The sequence below is a fragment of the Lampris incognitus genome, chromosome 15 (assembly GCF_029633865.1).
Source record: "Lampris incognitus isolate fLamInc1 chromosome 15, fLamInc1.hap2, whole genome shotgun sequence".
Taxonomy (NCBI): domain Eukaryota; kingdom Metazoa; phylum Chordata; class Actinopteri; order Lampriformes; family Lampridae; genus Lampris; species Lampris incognitus.
In genome coordinates this window covers 19,255,423-19,279,713 of record NC_079225.1, presented here as the reverse complement: position 1 = coordinate 19,279,713, position 24,291 = coordinate 19,255,423, and the positions used below count along the sequence as shown (strand labels likewise).

The 24,291-nt window shown below is 48.6% G+C and overlaps 1 protein-coding gene across 4 annotated transcripts in view; it reads left to right on the top strand.

Annotated features, from left to right (window-relative positions):
- Nucleotides 1-11,544, top strand: part of utrn (utrophin) — a 233,379-nt gene extending 221,835 nt beyond the window's left edge. For all 4 annotated transcript variants that reach the window (XM_056294966.1, XM_056294968.1, XM_056294967.1 and 1 more), the window contains 3 exons: nt 629-712; nt 7,534-7,559; nt 9,811-11,544. In XM_056294966.1, coding sequence (XP_056150941.1) covers nt 629-712; nt 7,534-7,559; nt 9,811-9,819 — 119 coding nt within the window. In that variant the 3' untranslated portion in view covers nt 9,820-11,544. The remainder of the gene's footprint in view (nt 1-628; nt 713-7,533; nt 7,560-9,810) is intronic.
- Nucleotides 11,545-24,291: the final 12,747 nt, after the last annotated feature.

Genomic DNA, 24,291 nt, shown 5'->3' with positions numbered 1-24,291 from the left:
CAGTATCGTACAAAGTGAGGGCAAAATTGCTTCGATTCACTGCATTACTCATCAGTACTGATTGGACATAAACAAAACAAAAGTAATTTCCCAGGCATCCATGTGGTGTGCCGGTCTGTTCCGTTGCCTACCAAAACGGGGATCGCTGGTTCGAATCCTCGTGTTACCTCCGGCTTGGTCGGTCATCCCTACAGACAGTTGGCCGTGTCTGCAGGTGGGAAGCCGGATGTGGGTATGTGTCCTGGTCGCTGCATTAGCGCCTCCTCTGGTCAGTTGGAGTGCTTGTTCAGGGGGGAAGGGGGAACTGGGGGAATAGCATGATCCTCCCACGCACTACGTCCCCCTGGCAAAACTCCTCACTGTCAGGTGAAAAGAAGCGGCTTGGTGACTCCACATGTATCAGAGGAGGCATGTGGTAGTCTGCAGCACTCCCCGGGTCAGCAGACGGGGTGGTGCAGTGACCAGGATGGCTCAAAAGAGTGGGGTAATTGGCCAAGTACAATTGGGAAGGGGGGAAAAGGGGGTGGGGGTCAAAAAAATTAAAAGTTCCCTTTATGAAGCTCGTAGTGAGAACACAACATATATACTTTTGCTCACTACTTTCCCATCATACCGTGTGTGCTTTCAGATGAGCTGCTGGACCCCCACAATAGTAGCTCTGACCTGGCGGATGTAATGGAGCAGATTAACAACAGCTTCCCTGCATGCAGTTGTAAGTTTTCTCTTCCAACTCCTCTGGCACTTTTTTCTTCCCCTCTTAATGTCAGCGATGTGTTTTTTTTTTAACAAGGTTGTAATATATATATATAAACTTAGCACAAAAAGTAAGGAAATTTGTGTTTGTTAGATTATTTCTGTGTTGTAATAATGCTTCTTGGTAATAAATCTTATATCAGGCACCTGATTGTCAACACTTGGGGTACCAGAAGCTCAAAACAAGAGTCAATAGCAACAGCAAAATAAGCTGTTTGGCATTGGCAGAGAAGATTTGGCAAATTTTTCATGGGCGCAACCCACATACTCAGCTGTGCTGCTCATCCCACAAATGCACGTTCCTTACAAATGCGGCACCATTTAAAAGGGAAATAAACAGGCTTTCCACCGGTATAAGATTTATTTCCAAGAAAAGCATTGTTACAACAAAGAAATAATCTACCAAACACACATTTCCTTACTTTTTGTGCTAAGTATATATATATATCTATATATATATCTATATATCTATATCTATATATATATATATATAGATATATATATATATATAGATATATATATACATATACATACACACACATACAGTGGTGGGCTATCAGGGCCTTCTCTGCTGGCCCTGTCAAAATCGTTTTTCATAATTAATTTGAACCTTGCCTGAATTTTGTCTGAATTCAATTACTTGTTGTCTCGTGGGGCTGAGCAAAGATTTCCTTTGTCATCTAAACGCATCACAGCTCCTTGGATCAGCAGTAGTTTGTATCGCTAGCCTTTCGTTGAAGCCCAAAGCTGAAAACAGATTACAACTTTGAGTGACCGTATCATCAGCCAATCAAATTTGGATGTTGAGTGACAGACTGCTCCATGGCCCTGCATGTGTCGGTGCTAGCCCAAGTGTTGTCATCACCTTTGAGCTTGAACTGTTTGCGGGTTGCGAGCGAACTAAGTTCAATGGCCACCACATTCACAGCTAGTGACGACTTGTTGCCGATCTATTTTGTGTTTTTTTGCAAATCTGGGAGGATTGTCTGCATTTTTTTTCTGTTTTTGGATTTTTTCTCTCAATTGTGCTTGGCCAATTACTCCACTCTTCTAAGCCGTCCCAGTTGCTGCTCCACCCCCTCTGCCGATCCGGGAAGGGCAGCAGACTACCACATGCCTCCTCTGATACATGTGGAGTCACCAGCCACATCTTTTCACCTGACAGTGAGGAGTTTCGCCAGGGGGACGTAGCACGTGGGAGAATCACACTATTCCCCCCAGTTCCTCCACGCTATTCCCCCCCAGTTCCCCCAAACAGGCACCCCGACCGACCAGAGGAGGCGCTAGTGCAGCGACCAGGACACATACCCACATCCAGGTTCCCACCCGCAGACATGACCAATTGTGTTTGTAGGGACGCCCAACCAAGCCAGAGGTAACACAGGGATTCGAACCAGTGATCCCCGTGTTGGTAGGCAGCGGAATAGACCGCCATGCCGCCCGGATTGTCTGCATTTTTTACACATTCTCCCAAATGGACTAAATTACTGGATGAATTTTGTGACAGAAGACTGCCACAAGTCTATCAAGTGAATTGGAACTTCAACTCGAGTTTGGCGTGCACATTTTTCTTATTGAACTGAAGGCAGTGCACTGATAATATTGTGACTATACTTTATTGAATTTGCTGAATTTGCGCGAGTGACTGGTGATGGTTATAAAATGTAAGGATAATGGTAATCTAGCCATACTCCCGCTAGGGTTAGCTGTTTGTTAGGAGATGCTGTTTCGGGAGTTTCCGGGGCGTGGGGTTCTCTCTATTTCATTTTGTCTCCGTGTGTGTGGTAAGCTCCTTCACCCCAACAAAATAGTCGGTGTAAACCTCTGTATATTCAGTACTGTCTTTGCCCTACCTATATAAAGTTGATCTTGGAGCATGAAGTTGTGGAGTGGTCCTTTTTAGAGGAAGAAGTTACCACAAATACTACATCAACTGTGGAAACTTGTTTATTCTCCACCAGGCCATATGCGTTTGGTCGCTTGTGTGTGTCTGTCCACAGCTAATCTCGTAAACTACTGGACCCATCAGCCTAATATTTTATGTGCACAGTTGTGCCTGTATGATCAAGAACCTCTCATGGTTGCGGTGATTAAAAAACTTTGGAAAGATAATGCATTATTTTTCGCTGGAGATGGCCACTGGTTCTAACGGATTACAGATGGTTGCGGACTGAAAACCTCACACATGCAGAGCCCAGTTTGCTATCGGTGACTTTGGTATGAAACAGTTTGATGATAATTTCTGGTTTGTTGTTTTGTAATGTTGTTTGGCAAATGTGTAAAACAATGAATGTTACTTTCTCTGTGAACTGCTATATTTGGTATATTAGCACAGATGCTTTAGAGAATTTACATGGCAGGGTGGTGAATAGGTTTGTTTTCTTTCGTTTATAGAGGTGCCACTGCCGTATTTGTGACACATTTGTGCCTATTTGTCACCAGTTCTGTGACGTGTTGTTTGTATGCAGTGGTCAGTACCTACCAAAAGTGGTCCAAGGAAGGACAACTGGTGAACCCGTGACGGGGTCATGGGCGCCCAAGGTTCCTGGGTGTGAGGAGCAAAGGGCTAATCCATCTGATCCAATCCCACAGAAGAGCTTCTTTGGCTCAAATTGCTGAAAAAGTTAATGCTGGCTCTGATAGACAGGACACGCAGTGTATCACAGCTTTTTGCTTATGGGGCTGCATAGCCACAGACCATACAGAGTGCCCATGATGACCCCTGTCCACTGCCAAAAGAGCCTATAATGGGCACTTGAGCATCAGAATTGCGCTGTGGAGCAATGGAAGAACTTGCCTGCATCTGATGTGCCGGGTGCATGTGCGTCATTTACCTGGGAAAGAGATGGCCCCAGGATGTACTATGGGAAGAAGATAAGCTGGCTGAGGCAATGTGATGCTCTAAGGCAGTGTTCTGCTGGGAAACCTTGGGTCCTTGCATTCATGTGGATGTTATTTTGACATGTGCCACCTACCTAGATGTTGTTGCAGACCAAGTACACCCCTTCATGACAACTGTATTCCCAGATTGCAGTGGCTTCTTTCAGCAGGATAATGTACTCTGCCACACTGCACACATTATTCAGGAATGGTTTGAGGAACATGACAAAAGAGTTCAAGGTGTTGCCTTGGCCTCCAAATTCTCGAGATCTCAATCCAATCGAACATCTGTGGGATGTGCTGGAAAAACAAATGCGATCCACTGAGGCCTCATCTCACAACTTACAGGACTTAAAGGATCTGCTGCTAACATCTTGGTGTCAGATACCAGAGGACACCTTCAGAGGTCTTGTGGGGTCCATGCCTCGATGGGTCAGAGCTGTTTTGGCGACACAAGGGGGACCTATACAATATTAGGTTTTGGCTGATCGGTGGGTGTGTGTATATATTCCTGAGAGAGGGGAGTAGTGTATCTTGATACATGCTCAATGATCGTTTACATTACCACACTGGATGCCTCGCGGCACCTATCTCTGCTGCCAGTGACAGCCAGGTATGGGCCTGATGCTCCAATGCCATCCATTTTCAGGACGAGTTGATTTGGCAGGTGAATTGTTACACACTCCTTAGCGTATTCCATTGCCACCGTCCTGCTGAGGGGGCTAGTGTAATGACCACAGATGAGGAGACTTGCTAGCCCTTGGCTAATGGGTTGGACCCTTTAGTTGACTGGTTAGCGCAGTCGCCCGTGGTCCGGGCTATCTGAATTAGATTCCCGGCTGCGGCAGTTTCCCGGCTGCCCCCTGAACTCGCTATATAGTACACACGCACACACACACACACACACACACACACACACATATATATATATATATAGAAAAACTTAGCACAAAAAGTAAGGAAATTTGTGTTAGGTAAATTATTTCTTAGTTGTAACAATGCTTCTTGGCAATAAATCTTATATCAGGCACCTGATTGTCAGCACGTGGAGTACCAGAAGCTCAAAACAAGAGTCAATAGCAACAGCAAAATAAGCTGTTTGGCATTGGCAGAGAAGATTTGGCAAATTTTTCTTGGGCGCAACCCACATACTCAGCTCTGCTGCTCATCCCACAAATGCATGTTCCTTACAAATGTGGCCCCATTTAAAAGGGAAATAAACAGGCTTTCCAACGGTATAAGATTTATTGCCAAGAAGCATTGTTACAACAAAGAAATAACCTACCAAACACAAATTTCCTTAACTTTGTGCTAAGTGTATATATATATATATATATATATATATATATATATATATATTCATCTTCAGCCGCTTCTCCGGGCCGAGTTGCGGTGGCAGCAAGCCAAGTAAGACACTCCAGACGTCCCTCTCCCCAGCAATGCCCACCAGCTCCCCTGGACATTTAGTCCCTCCAGCGAGTTCTGGGTCTACCCCAGGTTCTCCTCCCAGTTGGCCGTGCCCAGTAAACCTCCAAAGGAAGGCGCCCAGGAGGCATCCTAATCAGATGCCTGAACCACCTCAACTGGCTCCTTTCGATGCGAAGGAGCAGCAGCTCTACTCCGAGCTCCTTCCGCATGTCTGAGCTCCTCACCCTATCTCTAAGGCTAAGTCCAGACACCCTACAGTGGAAACTCATTTCAGCCGCTTGTATCCACGATCTCACCCTTTCAGTCACTACCCAAAGTTCATGACCATAGGTGAGGGTTGGAACAAAGATTGACTGGTAAATTGAGAGCTATGCCTTCCGGCTCAGCTCCCTCTTCACCACAACGGTCTGGTACAACGTCCGCATTACTGCTGATGCTGCACCAATCCACCTGTCAGTCTCCCGCTCCATCCTACCCTCACTCATGAACAAGACCCCGAGATACTTGAACTCCTTCACACTTGAAGCCACAATTCATCCCCAACCCGAAGGGAGAAATCCACCATTTTCCGGTAGAGAACCATGACCTCGGACTTGGAGGTGCTGACTCTCATCCCAGCCATTTTACCCTCAGTTGCAAACCGCCTCAGTGTGCGCTGGAGGTCACGTTCTGAAGAAGCCAACAAAACCACATCATCTTCGAAGAGCAGAGATGTTATTCTGAGGTTCCCAAAATGGACACACTCCTCACCTTGGCTGCGCCTTGAGATCCTGTCCATGAATATCACAAACAGAATCGGAGACAAGGGACAACCTCGGTGGAGTCCGACACCCACTGAAAACGAATATAAAAATATACACAATTGTGTAGTCTACGAGATCTGTAAAAGTGCAATTATTGTCCAAACTCTGCACAAAGGGTCATTTTTTAAGAACAAAGCCTTTTTTCCACACTGACTCATTTTCAGTAGATATGAACAATAGGTGTCAAGTGAACAGCGAACTAAGAAGTTTTTTTTTTTTTTTTTTTTTTACCTTAGGGAAGGCATGTTAGGTACAGTAAAGCCTGTGTGCAGAATATTGACATACCCACGCCAAGCCCAAGCACATAACTATTTTTGAATTACCGTTATGGTCTGCCTGCTCCCCTCTCCCTTGACTCAATTATGTACTGACAAGGGATTGGTCTCCATCTGCTTATCTTTCCACCCATGAGACACAATATCTCAAATCCTGTTGGCTGAGTTTTGACAAAACTTGGAGAACTGCATTTCACCCCTGCATTCTAGCATTTTTCTTGTTACATCATTTGTCCCACAGGGTATCTGCGTTATTCACAAGATGAGGTCCAGGATCTCCCAGTCAAGTCAATTGTAGCATTAGTTAACCTTACCAGGTGAAAGCAGTGTTAAGAGACCAAGCCACACAAGTAGAAAGGGGGGGGGGGCAGTGGCTTATTTCTCAGCCCGATCCTTAGCATCATCAGTTTCCATTCGACTGATCCTCCACCTGTGGACCACGTCTGTGCCACTCTTCATCACTCAACCCCACTTCACCTCGCTCCATCCCTCACTGCGTCTTTGTTCCTTGCTCCTCGGCCACCCCCTCAGCAATTTTGCACACTAACGCACTTCCCCTCTTGTCTCACCTCCTCATCCTCTCGTTCAGCTTTGCCTGAATATTTCTGTCTCTGTGTGTACCATAGGTGCATATATGGACACATTGGTGAACAGCAGTGTGCTGATTTTGGACAGAATCTCATAGTCTTTGTATCTAATGGACTCCATTTATTTTAGATGATAATCCCCGGGGGCTTTCTGCGTGTTTGTATTCTGAAATTCAAAAGGTCTTTTGTGTCTGCGTGCTGTTTTCTTGCTTATCCAGAAGCATTACTGGTGATGAGTGTAACCCAGAGTGTGTTCATTGATAGGGCAAAGTCAATGCATTATTTAACTCATGCAGGTGGATTTGTAATAAGACTCGACAGTATTGGTTGACATTGGATTTTGAAATAATTTCTGAAACACAGCCTTGACGGATGCAATTTTCCATAAATTCAGCTAAAAAGATTGAAGACACTAAATAAAAAAAAAAGTTCATGAAAATCATTGTGCTCTCATTACTGTCAACAGCAGAAATTGGGTGAAGGGCTACCTCGGGGATGTTCATTTAATGGAGAAAGCAAATGTTTGTTTTACGTTAGCGCTCACTGACTTTAAATTGCATTCGACTTTAGTTGGTTTAGTTAAAAATCCATTCTAATCTGACAGAGGCTGTGGGGTTATTAGCGTTAGCTTACTGCTCAGCTCCAAGGCATAACGGCTGAACAGTCATAAGAAAGCATGGGGCTGTGTGTTTGGATGGGGGCTGTGAGAGACCCACGAGGTGATAACTTTTTAAGTGTGGATGTTGGAAAATTGAAAATCCTAAACTCTTGTAAACTAAAACTGCTTTCCTTCTTTTTCTCTTGCAGCCTCAAGTCTCTCCTCAAGACCGCAGGTAAGAAAACACTCCTCCACAGTTTCGTATACACACCAGCTCAGATCCGAATCCCCTTTGTATGGAACAACATGTGGTATAGACAAAGTAACATTATTGATACAGGTTGTTTCTTAATTATCCCCCCCCTTTTTTTCTCCCCAATTGTATCTGGCCAATTACCTCATTCTTCTGAGCCGTCCCGGTCGCTGCTCCACCCCCTCTGCTGATCTGGGGAGGGCTGCAGACTACCACATGCCTCCTCCAATACATGTGGTGTCACCAGCCGCTTCCTTTCACCTGACAGTGAGGAGTTTCACCAGGGGGACGTAGCATGTGGGAGGATCACACTATTCCCCCCAGGTGCCCCGACCGACCAGAGGAGGCGCTAGTGCAGCGACAAGGACACATACCCACATCCGGCTCCCCACCTGCAGACACAGCCAATTGTGTTTGTAGGGACACCCGACCAAACGGAGGTAACACGGGGATTCAAACCGGTGATCCCCGTGTTGGTAGGCAACGGAATAGACTGCCACGCTACCCGGACACCCTTTCTTAATTATAGATCCAGAATAATTTGGCGACTGACAGTCACATTCTGTACGGCAAAGCTGACATCAGAGAGCAGAGCGGTATCTTTATAACAGATACACACATTTCCAGACTTCAGAAGCCCCACTTCACTCCTGAAGTGAGGTCTTTTGTAAAAATGAAATAAAGCTGCGACGCAACAACATTGTCAAGGTAATTACAGCTCGTGATAGGAGTCGTCCTCCACCTGCCGTGTGTCTTCATGTTTGGCGCCTTGTGAGAACAGGACAGCTAATGAGGAGTGTCATTAGCGAAACCCTTCTTATTTCTCTGACTGAGGGCCAAGGAGAACTATGGAGCAGAGGCTGGGAGAGCCGTAGTTGCTGACCGGTCGCCAGCTAATTATTTGCTGCCTTCAAACCCATCAGCCCATCTGATGCCTCCACAGGCCAGATGAACCGCTTATTTCCTTTGGATCCTTTTTTTTGTTGGGTGGTGGCTGCTCTGTAACAGCCACATATCCTCTTTTATTTACTTTACTTTCTCTGTTGTTGTTGTTTTCCCCCAACGTTGCATCTTTGATGGCGGTTATAGCCGTAGCGGTCACGAACAGACTACTTCTCGCTGCGTTAAATGAAGCGTTGTCAGTGTGTGCTTTAAATATGCACTCGATACTCAGCATTCATTAAAACGAATGTGCGTAGAAACCATGCTGTGCACCTCCTCTTAGTCTCCCTGGGTTTTTTTCCCTTTCTCCTCATTTCAGAGTCATTCCTTCCTCCCCCATTTCATCTTAATCGACCTCCGTTTCATAGCGTTCCCATCAGGATTTAGCACCGAAACAGAGAATAGGTTGTCTAGTTTCTTATTTTTTTCCTTTGTCTTTTCCACAAAAACATCTGCGTTGTGTAAAAAGTGAGTCATCCGCGCTCCCATGTATCCCTGTCTTCAGACCCTGTTCCTAATGGGCTCTAACAGGCTTGTGGGACAAGGGTTCAGACCAGTTTTGAAGCCTGTTTACTTTCAGCTGCAATTTTCTCTGATGAGAAATGAGGCCGGTTCGGCAGCAGCAGCACTTTAAACCTCGATTCACTGCCCCAAAACTCAGAGGAGATGTTGTTTTCCAGCACGTTGCTCTAGTGAATGCAGCCCCACCCAGGTGATCGTTCTGATGTGAGTTATCAGAACAGCAGTAAGTGGGAACTTGTTTAAGTATGTCACTGGTAAGGCTTCTGGTATGGAGGTTTGAGTCATAATCGCCTGTCCTGTTGGTGTCGAGAGTGGGTACGTAGGGGGCGCCCGGGTGGTGTGGCGGTCTATTCCATTGCCTACCAACAGGGGGCTCGCCGATTCAAATCCCCATCAATCTCCGGCTTGGTTGGCCATCCCTTCAGACACAATTGGCCCTGGGTATGTGTCCTGGTTGGTTGGGACACCTGTTCGGGGGGACTGGGGGGAATAGCGTGATCCTCACTGTCAGGTGAAAAGAAGCGGCTGGCGACTCCACATGTATCGGAGGAGGCATGTGGTAGTCTGCAGCCCTCCCTGGATCGGCATAGGGGGTGGAGCAGAGACCGGGACGGCTCGGAAGAGTGGGGTAATTGGGCAAGTACAATTGGGGAGAAAAAAAAAAGAGCGAGTGGGCACGTGTGTAAATATGATCAGTTCAGTATGTCTTCACCCATACTGCAGCGGACATGCATGATCTAATAAGCTTCTTCTTCTCTGTTTTTTAAAGGTGATGTGAGAACAGTTGCCGCAGAGGACGGGCGGGCATGTCTGTTTGCAGCGTGTGTCTTAAGAAACAGGAGCATTCCCAAACACACAGACTTTCTGTCTCCTCTCCATCCCTCTCTGCAGCCGAGGGCAGATGGAGAGCTCATCCCTCGCCCCTTAGCCAGTCGATCTCATCCTAAAACCCAAAGACACACAGGACCAGAGAAACTTAACTTACTATTACCACCTTGTTGTCTTGTACTATGCAAACTGTACATTTTATGAACTGTAGATTGTACCTGAAGTTGGTTTGAAACATTTGTCAGTGATTTGTTTGGATGTGCCGATGATTGAAAGGGTTGGGGGGGGGGGGGGGCTTTGTATAGTGGAATATGCTTTTTGTTGCTTTGAGGAGTGCTTCCTAACCTTTGACCTCAGGACCTCCTCCACCCCCATCCTAAGTCCCGCTGGTTTGTCTGTTTTGTCATGTATTTAATAACATTCACATAGAAAACCAGCAGTACTGGGGGTGGGGGTGGGGGGTCCCAGGTACCAGAGTTGAGAACCACTGATTTAGCAGGTGGGGTGGGATTTGTGTGTATTGTTTTCTTTCTTTTCACCTTTTGTTCAGCCTTTACTGGGAATCAAACTGTTACATGTTTTCGGCCAATCCACTGCTACCATTCTCCTGCTTTCTACCCCACCGCCCCACCTCCCGCTGGCATCATCACAAGGGACATAGCCACAGATTTTGTTCTGATTTTGAGAGAAAACGGTTGTTTATGACTGATGAGAATAAATGAGTTGCTCCCACGATGTAGAAAGACCGCAAAGCATCTTTCTTTCTACGGTCGGTCTTGTAGCATGCCTGATGTCATGTTCCCCTTTAAAAAGTATTGATGGCGGTGACGACGCCGACCACAATTTGTTGACGTAAACTTGACCCCTTCTGTGCCTATACAGTTGTCATTCCACACGTGGAAAGCGGAGAGAACGGCTGATAAAATTAAGAGTTGGATCGTGTATAAAGGAGAGCGGTTTTAGAAAGTATAGATTTAATTTGAACCTAAAAGTCGTTTCCATATTTGGGTTCGCAACAGGCCTACAGTCACCACGTAGAATAGTTTTGTATTGAATAAGAAAAGATCTATGTTGGAGAATCAGAAGAAAGCCATGATTGCCTTGCTACCTCAGAATCATAGACACAGTTTTGTTTGCGTGGTTGGTAAACTTGTTTAACTGAACAATTTACTTGTGCTCCTACACAGCGTACAACAAGCGACCTGGTTTAGCGTTCCAAGCTTGTGCTTCCTGTATTGGTGTGCACTGCAATGAGGAGATACCAAGTGAGCCAAAAAAATAATGTTTTGTTGCTGTACCACGATGAGTCTGTGGCCTACTGAAGCTAGCCGCACCTCATGATGAGTATTACTGTCGTTCTCTGTTGTTGGGTTTTATTTTCTCCCACTGGCCTTCTAGCACTGGTCCCTCACTGCGTTGTGTTGTTGTGCTGTATGCTATCCTGTAAAACTTGTGAGATTAAACAACACTACTATAACCACCTCCAACTGTGGACTGACAATGTTGACATTAATTATGATGATGATGATGATGATGATGATGACCGTCATGATCACAATAGAGATGAACCGTACCATGGTAGAACTGTGTCGTATCTCCTGAGGTATGTAGAATAGAATGACCACATCACGTGTAATATGGCTACATTGTTTTATTCTAAATAAAATTTTTATAACAAGTATGCATCATCTCAGTGCGGTCGATTTTTCTGTATCTCTCAAAATAGGTATCTCCTCTTTTCTTTTTGAATTCCCCCCCCCCCTTTTCTCCCCAGTTGTACTCAGCCAATTACCTCACTCTTCTGAGCCATCTTGGTCACTGCTCCACCCCCTCTGCAGACTACCACATGCCTCCTCCCATACATGTGGAGTCGCCAGCCGCTTCTTTTCACCTGACAGTGAGGAGTTTCACCAGGGAGACGTAGCATGCCATCTCCCCCGAACAGGTGCCCCGACCGACCAGAGGAGGTGCTAGTGCAGCGATCAGGACACATATCCACATCTGGCTTCCAACCCACAGACACGGCCAATTGTGTGTGTAGGAACACTCGACCAAGCCGGAGGTAACATGGAGATTCAAACCGGTGATCCCCGTGTTGGTAGGCAACGGAATAGACGGCTAGGCTACCCAGACGCCCCAGGATCCCCTCTTTTCTGACATGCTTTGTGTCTTCAGGATGTGTTGTGATACTAATGCTGTATGGGGTTTCCTTGCAAGAAGTTTTGCATTGTGTACGCATTGCGTTACGATGCAGGCGGTCCTCGAAATCGAGTGTGAATACAATGCCGCCTGCCTTAATACATGTGTTAGCAATGTTATAGCCGGCTGATACAGTAAATATTTCAGTGAGATGATAATGTAAACTGCAGGAGTTCATGAATAATTAACCATGATGCATTGAGAAATTCAGACATCCCCACCCCCCACCAACACCACATCTGCAGGAGCTTCCCTGAATGCAAAAAGCATCTCAGACACCCACATCTGACGCTGAAAATAGGCCTCATCATTACCTTCAAAAATCTGCAGCGTCGCCGACCCAGGCTTTACCGTGATTGCCTATCAAAGGGGCTGATTACACAGCATGAGGCAGTGTGATTATCCTGCAGAGCTTTCAAATGAAGGATGATAAGTAATTATGAAGCACGCTAGCCTCCTCCCAGCCTGCTGTCATCCACAGCCTCCCCAACTCAGTTTTTTATTCATGCGTGGAATATTACTGGCATTAGGATTCATACATTAATTACTCCGACCTTACTTGCAGAGATTTCACCTGGGTGCTATGAGAGCTCGGCCTTCTTGTGGGCTATTGCCGATCTTAAATAAGATTAGTAAAAGCTTATTGGATGCAATAGCCACTCCTTTTTAAAAGCCTGCCTGCTTCTGGTCAGATTAAACTAGATGTTAGCAGAAAGTAGTGTTTGTGCACAAGTTTACATTTACATTCCTTATTGCAGCAGTGTTGTCCAATCATGTGCCATAAGGGGTGTTTGTATGCAGCACTACACCAGCTGATATGACTGAACAACACACGTTCAACCAGACAGGTAACTAGTCAGTGTTGTATTGAGTTGGAATGAACGCCTGCACACACACACACACACACACACACACACACACACACACACACACACACACACACAGCCCTCCATGTTACATGACAGGGCACCATTGCATCATTCCTAGAGTTTTCAACATTCGCATCCGCTCCTTATTTCCTTCTCTTTCATCCTTTAGTAGTCCATCCCTGCTTTATTTCCTGCCTCCCTTTCTCCCAGCCAACTTTCCTTTCTTATTCTTTCTCCTGCAAAGGCAAATAAGTTGCTAAACTCACCTTGGTGAAATTAAACCCTCGCCTTTTTTTTTTTTTTGTCTTTCCACACCCGTCTCTCTTTTTTTCCTCTCCAGCTCAGTGATCCATTGCAAGGGCGATAAAGGAGTGGATGTATTTTGGGAGCGCTCTGACACGGTGCCCTAATCATTTCCCTGCTCTTTTCTGTTGCGATGCCCGGGTGAATCCTGCGCACTGTAGGCTAATTAGCTTGAGAGAGGAGCAGCTAGACTTTTGCATGCCGGGCAAGTTTACTCTTTATAGCGCTCCCAATAGTGCCATGGTCTGCCCGTCCCAAAACACGCTTTAATAATGCAACAGCCGCCTGGACGCACTGGATCTAAGGATAGACATTCAGAGTCCTCATATAGACAGTATTGCTCAAATCCTCTCGTCTCCCTGGGGTGCCATGATCAGCCCACCAACCCCTACCACCCCCCATCTCCTCTGTGCTCTACCCTAGGAATTGGCTCATTTGTAAAGACAAATAAGTTTGAAAGTGCTTTTGGTGCACCCAAGGGGAAATAGCATTGGATTGCTTGGTACCGGGAGGTGTTCTGCCATGGTTATTACCATGTGCCATTTGTGTGTTGCAGCATATGATTTAGTAATTTATCAGCTCAACAAAAGGCATTGAGGTATATGCTTTTATCCAAAGGGCCTCCCAGTGTGAGCGCTTGTGTTTTACATTTTACTAGCCCCCCCCCCCCCAGCAGCCCTCTATCTTTAACCCTGGTGTTGTCAGAGATGTTGCTTTACACGCGGAGCTGAAATTTCCCTTCACGACGGATATGAAAGCCCTGACGGGAATCCAGACAATTTAAGTATTATCTAATTAATTCCCCTCGCCACTCTGTGCTGTTGTGAGTGCCACCGTCTGCTGTCACTAATTCTCTCAGCTCTCTTGGTCAGGCTAAAATAGAGCTGTCTCTCCAAGGACTCGCTCACACCCCCCCGTCTGCCCACCCATGGGGGGGTGGGGTGGACGGGGGTCCCAAATACCTGGTATGAGATGGTGTTGCACGTTGTTGGGTTTTGTTTGGTTGCTGTTGTTGTTTTCCTCCTCTCAGTCGTGCAGTGCCACTGGCTGGCATGCCGGCCCGCTCCACAGCTGCCCTCTTCTTTGATCAAATGCTTGGCAGGCAGAGACGGGCCTGGCACGGCTGCTATGATGATGATGGGCTCCTTGGCTGAGAGAGGCCCCGCTGGCACAAGGGACGGGACAGGAAACAGATGCAGAGAAGGAAAAGAGGCCGGACACCGCAGAGCTGGTCCGGGCTGGATTACACACCGGACCCCCAGAGAGAGCGAGCAAGATGAACAAAGAAAGAGGGAAAACCAGGGCGAGATACTAGGCAATTCCTGTTTTTATTTCCTTTACATGTCGGCTATTGAGGCTCTGTTTTGCTAACACAGTAGTCCGACACAAATATCTCGCATTGATGCAAAAAATAAAGATAAACAATGCAAGTCCAACTTGTATCCTGCTAAACTGCCTGATTTGAATGTTTCCCTTGCAGAGTTAATTCTCTCAAGTTAATCGTACTCAATGTACCCTAAAAACCCCAGACTATTCAGAGCACAGACACGGTATGTCAGCATTAGTGCCATCATTAGCTCCATCAATGGAAATTAAGTCTAGGTAGCTAATAGGCTAGCAGGAGGCCTCTCTTGACGGTATGCCCTCAGTGGCACCTCGCTAGGCTTCTATTGTGGGCTTTAAAGGGTATATGCAGGGCATTCGTCTGTGTGATGTCAGAGAGACAAAGTGAGAGACACCACCTGAGATATCTCACTTTGTGCGTTTCATCATTTTAAGTATTTCATTAGCAGACAGACCTATCATGTGGAGTGTGCGAGCCTTATGGGCCGACACCTACTGCAGCACAACTTTTCCATCTACCGCACTCTCCTCATTTAATGCTCCTTCACTTTTGATCATTCTCCCTTTTTTCTCGATTTCCCTCTGCCCCCCCCCCCCCCAATCCATTTGGTCTTTCACTCATTTTTGGCTCTTACCGGTTCCTTCTTAGGAGTCCCCCTTGTCTCCTTCACTCTCTATGACTCACAGTCGAGCCAGCCATTAGCGCCACACCATCATTCTCACATTTATCAACACTCTTTACAATCCTATCACCCCCTATGCAACTGCTACACACACACACACACACACACACACACACACACACTCGTTTGCAGGCTGCACACTTCTGTCACCCATTACCTTATTCACATTCATTTCTCTCTTTCTCTCTCTCTCTCTCTCTCTCTCTCGCTCTCTCCCTCTCATATCCCACCTGCCCTGTGGCCAAGACTAATGTACCGAGCTTTCTAACACCGTTTAGTGTCCCACATCTCTTTGGCACAGCCTCGTTCCTGGTGCCTGGCCCGGGCCCGGACCTAATGGAGGGAAACAAACAGAAATCAGTGTGTCAGAATGGGAGCGAGGGGAGGTATTCAGGGGATCAGTCAATACCCCCACGGTTTCATTACTGTACGGGCCATTAGCCGCGGTAGCCGTGGTCAGGTCATTGGCATTCTTGGTCATGGTGCTGAGGGCCACCGGCGTGAGGCAGTCAGGCTAGCTGTAAACAACCAGGTAACCATGGGAATTTGTTGCTCTTTGTATGAGGGGCAGATAGGCAGCTGATGCCTTTCTCATCTCATCTCATCTCATCATCAGCCGCTTCTCCGGGGTCGTGTTTCGGTGGCAGCAAGCTAAGTAGGGCACTCCAGATGTCCCTGTCCCCAGCAAACCCCTCCAGCTTCTCCTGGGGGATCCCAAGGCGTTCCCAGGCCATATTGGACATGTAGCCCCTCCAGCGAGTTCTAGGTCTACCCCGGGTTCTCCTCCCAGTTGGACGTGCCTGGAAAACCTCGAAGGGATGCCCAAATCACCTCAACTGGCTCCTTTCGACGTGAAGGAGCAGCGGCTCTACTCCAAGCTCCCTCCGGATGTCCAAGCTCCTCACCCTATCTTTAAGGCTGAGCCCAGACACCCTACGGAGGAAACTCATTTCAGCCGCTTGTATCAGCGATCTCACCTTTTTGGTCACTACCCAAAGCTCATGACCATAGGTGAGTGTTAGAACGAAGATTGACTGGTAAATTGAGAGCTTTGCCTTCCGGCTCAGCTGATGGCTTGTCAGGCTTATTATGACTTAAGTGGCTGATACATTTCTCCCCAGAAAATTTTGAGCTGGGTTCTCTTTGTGGCCCGATTCTCCGTGGAAGGGTTACATGGGGAAGAAGGGAGGAAACCATATCACGGTTCTCACACCTGGTGGATGTGACGATGACACCGACGCGCGAATGGAGTCGGAAAGTTTGTCAAGATTTGAATGGGAAGATACGTCATGTAATGTTATGTCATGTCTACGTTTTGTCCTTCAGGTCTTCAAACCCAGTCTTTACCCTCTTAGAAATGGCCTGTGTCCGCCGGGTAGCAAACCCGGCACTGATCAGGTTCTCATGCACACGACACACGACACTAGCTGTAGTAGCGCGGCTCACCTGCAGCCCTTGTTTTACATAGTAATGGCTCTTCTGTATGTAGAGGAGTCACACTCATTCATGTGTAAAGCGGGCAGAGAAACAGTCTCACAACTGTCTGCGTGTGAAAATGCGCGACGCTCCGGCAGTTTCTCTCAATCACATTGATAGAAAGCACCCAGCAGCAGCAACCCAACCCCTGCTTTACATAATAAACCTCATTTAAAAAAAGAAACAAAAGAAGAAGAAAGAAAAAAAAACCTTGCATCTGTCAGACACAGCTCCTCTGCTGATCTCAGCGCTGCGCCAGACGGCGCGCGGTACACGCTCCAATTAAGTTGTGTGATGCTTGCAGCTGTGTGCACGCGAGGCGTCTCGTCCGTCCTCTCGAATGTTCTCTGCGGTGCGTCTCCAGCGCAGCCATATTCTTTCCCTCAAACAGGGTGCTAATGATCGCGACGCGCCGCTCAGATGCTTAGAATAGCCTTTAAAGACCCAGCAGAGCGGCTGCAGGCAGGCGGTTGTCATGTTTCAAGAGGAAGTAGTAGGGGGACTTTATAAGCCGCCACAAGAGTGAGCCGCGCTGAGGCTGTCAGGTGGTGCTTAGCGTTAAGAGCGGCTTTTACGCTCGTCTCTCGATGGAAGCGAGTGAGAGAGACTGTGTGTGTCTCTGTGTGTGTGTCTCTGTGTGTGTGTGTGTGTGTGTGTGTGTGTGTGTGTGTGTGTGTGTGTGTGTGTGTGTGTGTGTGTGTGTGTGTGTGTGTGTGTGTCCGTGTGTGTTCAAAGCGAAGCTAGAAAAGGGTCGCCCCTTGAGGAGAAAACAAGAGGCAGGAGCCGACGAGGAATTTGAGCAGAAAAGGCGGAGAAGCGGCGAACTTGACTCAGAGACAGAGGCGTGAAAGCCGAACAGGAAGGGAGCGAGCGGAGGTGCGGGGATCATGGGAGCGGGGTTGACAGCAGCCATACCTCATTACGCCGCCGACAGAGGGCTTCAGTCACACGTGTAACCACGGCTTTGTCGAGATGTGAGCGGAGACAGAGACGGCCTTGAGTTTCCACTAGTAACTGGAAGAGCGCTCCCTCTGATTATTCCATCAGGGCTACAGGAGCCATCCATCATCAGCCCTCATTGTTTTCGTTTCTTCTAATTGGCTCTTCCAGGCTTTTCTTCTGAACAGCGAATCCGTCACTTCGAAATGATCCAGCTGTCTGATGGCGGCAACCTGGCGCGCTAAACTGCTTCGCCACCCTCTCTGTTCCCTGTCTTGTTCTTTCTTCTCACCGTTTTTTGTTTTTTTGTTTTCACGCTTCTTTTTTTGTCCCCTATCTCGTTCCTGGCCTCCGTCTTCCTTCTTCTTACTCCTCCACCTCAGTCTCGCCTCCTCTTTCCTCACACCTTTCTACATTGCTCCTGACTTCCCCCTTTTTTGTTGGTGTCTGAATTTGCTATAATTTTTATGCAATTTTTTGGAGTTGTGGTTCAAAAAAATATCAAAACAAATAGTAAAGCAAAGGTGTCACAAAAAAGGCCTTAATATAAACATGGTGCTGATGCTGATGATGAAGCTGCCAGGCAAGCGGAAAAGAGGAAGGCCAAAGAGGAGGTTTATGGATGTGGTGAGGGAGGACATGCAAGGTGGCTGACGTGACAGAGGAAGATGCAGAGGACCAGAAGAGATGGAAACGGATGATTCACTGTGGCGACCCCTAACGGGAGCAGCCGAAAGGTGAAGACGTTCCCATAGCCGACATGGAGGAGAAACCGGTTGCAGCGTTGTTGGGTTTCCTGTCACGATATGTTGAACGTGAACCCTCTTTTTTTTTTTGGACCCCCCCCCCCCCCGCTTTTCTCTCCAATTGTACCCAGCCAATTACCCCACTCTTCCATGCCGTCCCAGTCACTGCTCCGCCCCTTCTGCCGATCCGGGGAGGGTTGCAGACTACCACATGCCTCTTCCGATACATGTGGAGTCGCCAGCCACTTCTTTTCACCCGACAGTGAGGAGTTTCACCAGGGAGACGTAGCGCATGGGACGATCACGCTATTCCCCCCAGCCCCCCCCCCCCTCCGAACAGGCGCCCCGACCGACCAGAGGAAGCGCTAGTGCAGCGACCAGGACACATACCCACATCCGGCTTAGGATGTGGGTATGTGTCCTGCAACAATTAGGGGAATGGTAGTATGCGTGCCAGTGGTCTGAGATGGTCTTTTTTGCTCGCTTTACAGTCCGGTGAGTATGTAGCGATTCAACTGAGGGAAGTGGGTTGCCTATGATTTTGGATGCCTTGCTGACAATCCGCTGCAGTTTTTTCCGTGTTTGACTATGTGCCACCATACCTTACTGTAATACTGTATTGTCCCGCTCGCAAAAAGGGGATTCCCCTCAAGCTTCGCAGCCACTGGTAGGGGCCTGGCAAGGTCATGGGCCAGCTGTCTGAGGTGGTGTACCAGGGGTGCATGCCCAGCTGGGGGCGCATGGTGGTGCTGCACCAGGACAGACTCTTCCCATACTACCCCCTTGCTCCGCCTGTTATTGGGGAGGGGGTGGGTGACAGCATTACCCCATGCACCGATCAGTGTGACTCTTCTCCAGTTGCGCTTCCTGTGAGCCCCAGGCGGCCTGTTCACCAGCGACGGCACCCTAGGCATTTGAGGGGCTATATGTTGGGTGATGGGGTCGTTGAGGACAACTGACCCCTCAGATGGGTGCTATGAGGTGGTCGCTCTGACTGTTGACGGTTCTGCAATGGGGGAGCGCAAGGACTCATGGGACTGTTAATGTTCGAGTTGAAATTGTTATGATTTACGTTACATTTTTACATGTTCATAGGTTTGGTTCATGTTGGGATGTGTAGTTTGTTGGGGGGGTTGACTCAGACTAAATAGAAGACCGTTTACTGACTGTCGGAACGTCACTTAGACCAACATTGCTGGCTGTTCCCTCGGGGGAGAAATCAATGTTGTTGTTCTGTTCCAAAGACAAATGAAAGAGCATTCCGGGGGCCGTGTGGTGTACGGGGCATGGGGATTGCCATTAAATGGAAATCTCTGCCTGTCGTCCATTCTTCCATGCAAGCTCGTCACAATACTTTGCCAAGATGGCGTGAGAAGTGGCCCTAATAACGGTGCGTGTGTCTGCTTATCCCTCACCCCAATCAGCACTGTCGTTCATTTGGACCTGATAAGGCAAAAACCCAAACAAGGCAGCCCACAACACAACACGTCTGAACACGACTGTGTCTACTGTACCTTCCCTGCACTGGTCAGTTATGCAGTGAGTAATATATACATTTATTCGTATATACGTTTTTTTAGAAGATCGATGCATCTCATGTCAATATATTTGTAGCCTACTTCCTCAAAACTATGTTAGCAACACCCACAAGCGACAGCTAGGCGATAGCGACTTGGCACGCCGCCATTGTGAGCGCAGGGTAACGCTTGACAAGTTTTACAACGGCGTTAGTCCCGCCCGTGGCGCTGCTTGGCCAAGCGTGAGTCCACCCACAGCGCTCATTGGATAATCGCTTTTTCAACCGAGGAACTGCTGTTTCATGCCACGATGCCAGAATCGGTCAACTCGGTGGAGTGGGCGGATTCAAAGGTCTGGAACCAGGCAATGCCCCCCCCCCTTTTTTTTCTCCCTAACTGTATATGGCCAGTTACCCCACTCTTCCGAGCCATCCTGGTCGCTGCTCCACCCCCTCTGCCGATCCGGGGAGGGCTGCAGACCACCACATGCCTCCTCCAATAAGTGTGGAGTCGCCAGCTGCTTCTTTTCACCTGACAATGAGCAGTTTCGCCGGGGGACGTAGCATGTGGGAGGATCATGCTATTCCCCCCAGTTCCCCCCTCCCCTCCGAACAGGCGCTCTGACCGACCAGAGGACAGTGGGTATGTGCCGAATGTGGGTATGTGCAGGACACATACCCACATTCGGCTTCCCATCCGTAGACACGGCCAATTGTGTTTGTAGGGACGCCCGACCAAGCCGGAGGTAACACGGGGATTCGAACCGGCGATCCCCGTGTTGGTAGGCAAGGGAATCCCAGGCAATGTTTTAACCTGTTCTTCTCCTTCTCACCACCTTGCCGTTCCAGTTATAATCCTTTCACCAAACTGACCTAGTATCACGGAAACTCGACCTTTAAAATATTCGATCTCTATGTCCCATGGTAGATCAGTCAACAATCACGAAACCGTCTCGCATAACAGAAAACTGCTTTGTGCTGCTTAATTTACAACGCGTCAATGATGTAAAGTTAATCAGCGAGGACCGAAAACACGGCCGTTGCATCAGCCAGCTTTCTGATGTTTTCTAGTCAAGACGGCAGGACTGCTCTAATGTTTCATTCATGTCAATGTTTACGTTATCTGCTAACAACGCTGCTAGAAAGGCCTTTTGATTCTTTAGTTTTTAGCCTGGGGGGGGGGAGATTTACATTCATTGATACCTGTTGTGCTTACACCGCCCCGAGCTGCCTCCCCGGCACGTTCAAGCCACTCCCCCAGCTCGGACGTGCCGGAAACATCCGAGCGCTCGGCTCGCGCTCTGAGGAGACGAGCGCTGCACTGCACCAGGTGTTTGCCATCATCCATCAGGCACACCTGTGGCAATCAGGCAGCCTTCTACAAGAAGCCTCCCAGAACGTCTCTCAGTGCTTCGACGTACTGAACCCTGCGGTGAAGTTCTGATAAGCCCTCCAGCGTTCCTTGCTTTCTGTTTATTCCCCAGTGTCTTATCTTCGTGTCTCTGTTTCCTCCCAAGACTCTCCCTCCGCGATTTCCACGGCTCCCCGCGTCTCCCTCGTCCCCAGCGACCTTCACGTTTCTCCCCGGACCTCTCCTGCGATCTCCCCCTTGTCCCTCTACCTGGACCCCTCCTTTCGGACTCGACTTCCCGGATCTCGGACCTGGACTTTCTCGGACAACCCCTCTTGGATCACGGACTGGACTTTCTCGCCAGGTGCACGCACATTTCTTCAACACCTCCTGGTCATTTACATACCGCACCACACATTGGCTAAAAACACTCACACATAGTTATACACGGGACACCACACATAGTTTATTCACACATCCCACTAACAGAACGCCTTTTTTCACCATACATTTCCCTCCCACAATAAAACCCCCCTTTGTAGACTTAGAAGTCATCTCGTGTCTGTCTGTCTTGGGTTTCGCCACACGGGTCAGGTTCTGGTGCGCGAGCATAACAATACCAGCTGTATCATCTCGGGGCATGAAAGAAACACACATGAGTGATCTCCAGTTAATGGTTTTGTATGTTTATTGTTTTGTTTTGTTTTGGGATTTTTTTAAAATAGGGACTCAAAATGAAAGAGGTCAAGATGAGAGCCTTCGAAATGGTATGAAAATCTCATGGATGGTGCCTCTGTTTCCCAGTTTCACCCTCTCGCTCGCCTCTCCGTGTCTCTATTCCATTATTCATGACGGACAACAGATGCCGGGGAGAGTGATGGCCCATTTTTTCCCCAACTTTCGCCCGCTCAAAAATGTTGAGGAAAAGCTGAAAACACCAACGGGGCTTGATCAATGTAAAGATGTGAGGCCGCAACTTTTCCAAAGTCTTCATCTTTGTTGTTTTGATGGGAATTAGCCGAAAACAAGGCTTCTTCTGTCTGCAGTGCGGCTTGTGTTTGGAAAGCAGGTTATCCACTTACGGGAGGAGGCTGAGGATGACATGACAACATTTTTTTTTTTGGGGGGGTGTTTTTTTCCCCCAAATCCTCAAGCAGTACAATAAAGGATGTGCACTGGCACCAGTTGGAGCAGATCTGCCAGCCCTGTGTGTACTTTGCTTTCTGCTGACGAGAGATGCACCAGAATGCCAAAGTGGAGCACAAAACTAAATATAACAATACCGGGTTTACTGTGGGACGATTAACAATGTGACCCTGTGTGTGTGTGTGTGTGTGTGTGTGTGTGTGTAATTGCGCTGGGGTGCGCTACGGCTTCCAGGATAAGCGGTTTCATAACCGACCCACCGGCCGATGGTAAATACGCCGCACTTAAACATCTCCTCCTTGAAACTTTTGAACTGTCAACAACGGAGAGAGCACGTCGCCTCTTCGCAATTCAGGGTTTGGGAGATGGCAAACCATCGGAGCTAATGAGCAGGATGTTAAATCTACTGGGTCAAGAAAAGCCATGTTTCCTGTTTATGGAGCTGTTTCTGCGCAACATGCCGCCCCACGTCCAGACTGCGCTCGCTAACTCCACCATCACTGATCCCCGTGAGCTGGCAAAGGAGGCTGACCGATTCTTCGTCGCTACACAACGTTCCTCCCATGCCGGGGTGCTGGCTCCTACCTTCACTGGCTCCCCGCCGACATCGCGGGCGTGGCCCGACGGTGGCGCCACAGCGTCAGACCGCTACAAGCCCTCTGGACTCTGTATGTACCACGCTCGATTTGGTGCGAAAGCTAAACGGTGCCGTTCCCCCTGCAACTACAGGCCGACGGGAAACGAGAGGGCCAACACTCAGTAGTGGCCATGAGTGTTGGCGATACGAGCAGGCTACTCTTCATCCTCGACACCATCTCCGGTCGGTGATTTCTCTGTGACACGGGCGCACAGAGAAGCGTGCTCCCTGCTACTGACGTCGACATCATGGGCGGGGAGTGGGGCCCCCAGTTGGCGACGGCTGACAGCAGCCCTATCCACACCTACGGCGTGCGGTCTGTAGAACTGTGTTTTGGTGGACAACGTTTCACGTGGGAGTTCGTCATGGCCAATGTAACGCTTCCCCTCATCGAAGCTGATTTTTTGTGCGCTTACGGTTTGCTAGTGGACATTCAGAACAGCCGTCTGGTCGACGCCTTAACCTGCTCCTCCTTCGCATGTACGCGGGGGGAAGCGGCCTATGCAGGTCTAGCCAACTCTCTCTCAGAGGCAGACAAGTTCAACCGCCTCCTCGCTGAGTTCCCTGACCTCACCCAGCCTACCTTCTCTGCACCCACCGCTAAGCATGGGGTGGAGCATCACATTGCTACGAAGGGGCCTCCGGTCTACGCCAGAGCCAGGCGTCTCGACCCCGCCAAACTCGCCATTGCCAAGTCTGAGTTCGAGCACCTGGAACGCATGGGGATCATCCGCTGCTCTGACAGCCCGTGGGCGTCCCCACTCCACATCGTGGGAGTGGGGACGCACGCGGGACCGTGCGTTCACCGAGACTAAAGCTGCGCTCTCCCAGGCTACTCTGCTAGCGCATCCTTCACCTACAGCGCCTATTTCCATAACCACGGATGCATCGGACTATGCTGTTGGTGCGGTTCACAAGCAGTGGATGGGGGGGGGGGCTTGGCAGCCTTTGGCCTTTTACAGTCGCCAGCTTACACCCCGAGAGCGCAAGTATAGCGCTTTTGACAGGGAACTCCTCGGTCTCTGGCTCGCCGTCCGGCATTTCCGGTTCCTGCTAGAGGGCCGCGAGTTTACTGCGTACGTGGACCACAAGCCCCTCACGTTTGCCATGTCCAAGACGGCCGAGCCATGGTCCGCTCGCCAGCAGCGACAACTCTCCTACATTTCGGAATTCACTACCGACATCCAGCACGTCGCTGGTAAGTCTAACCAGG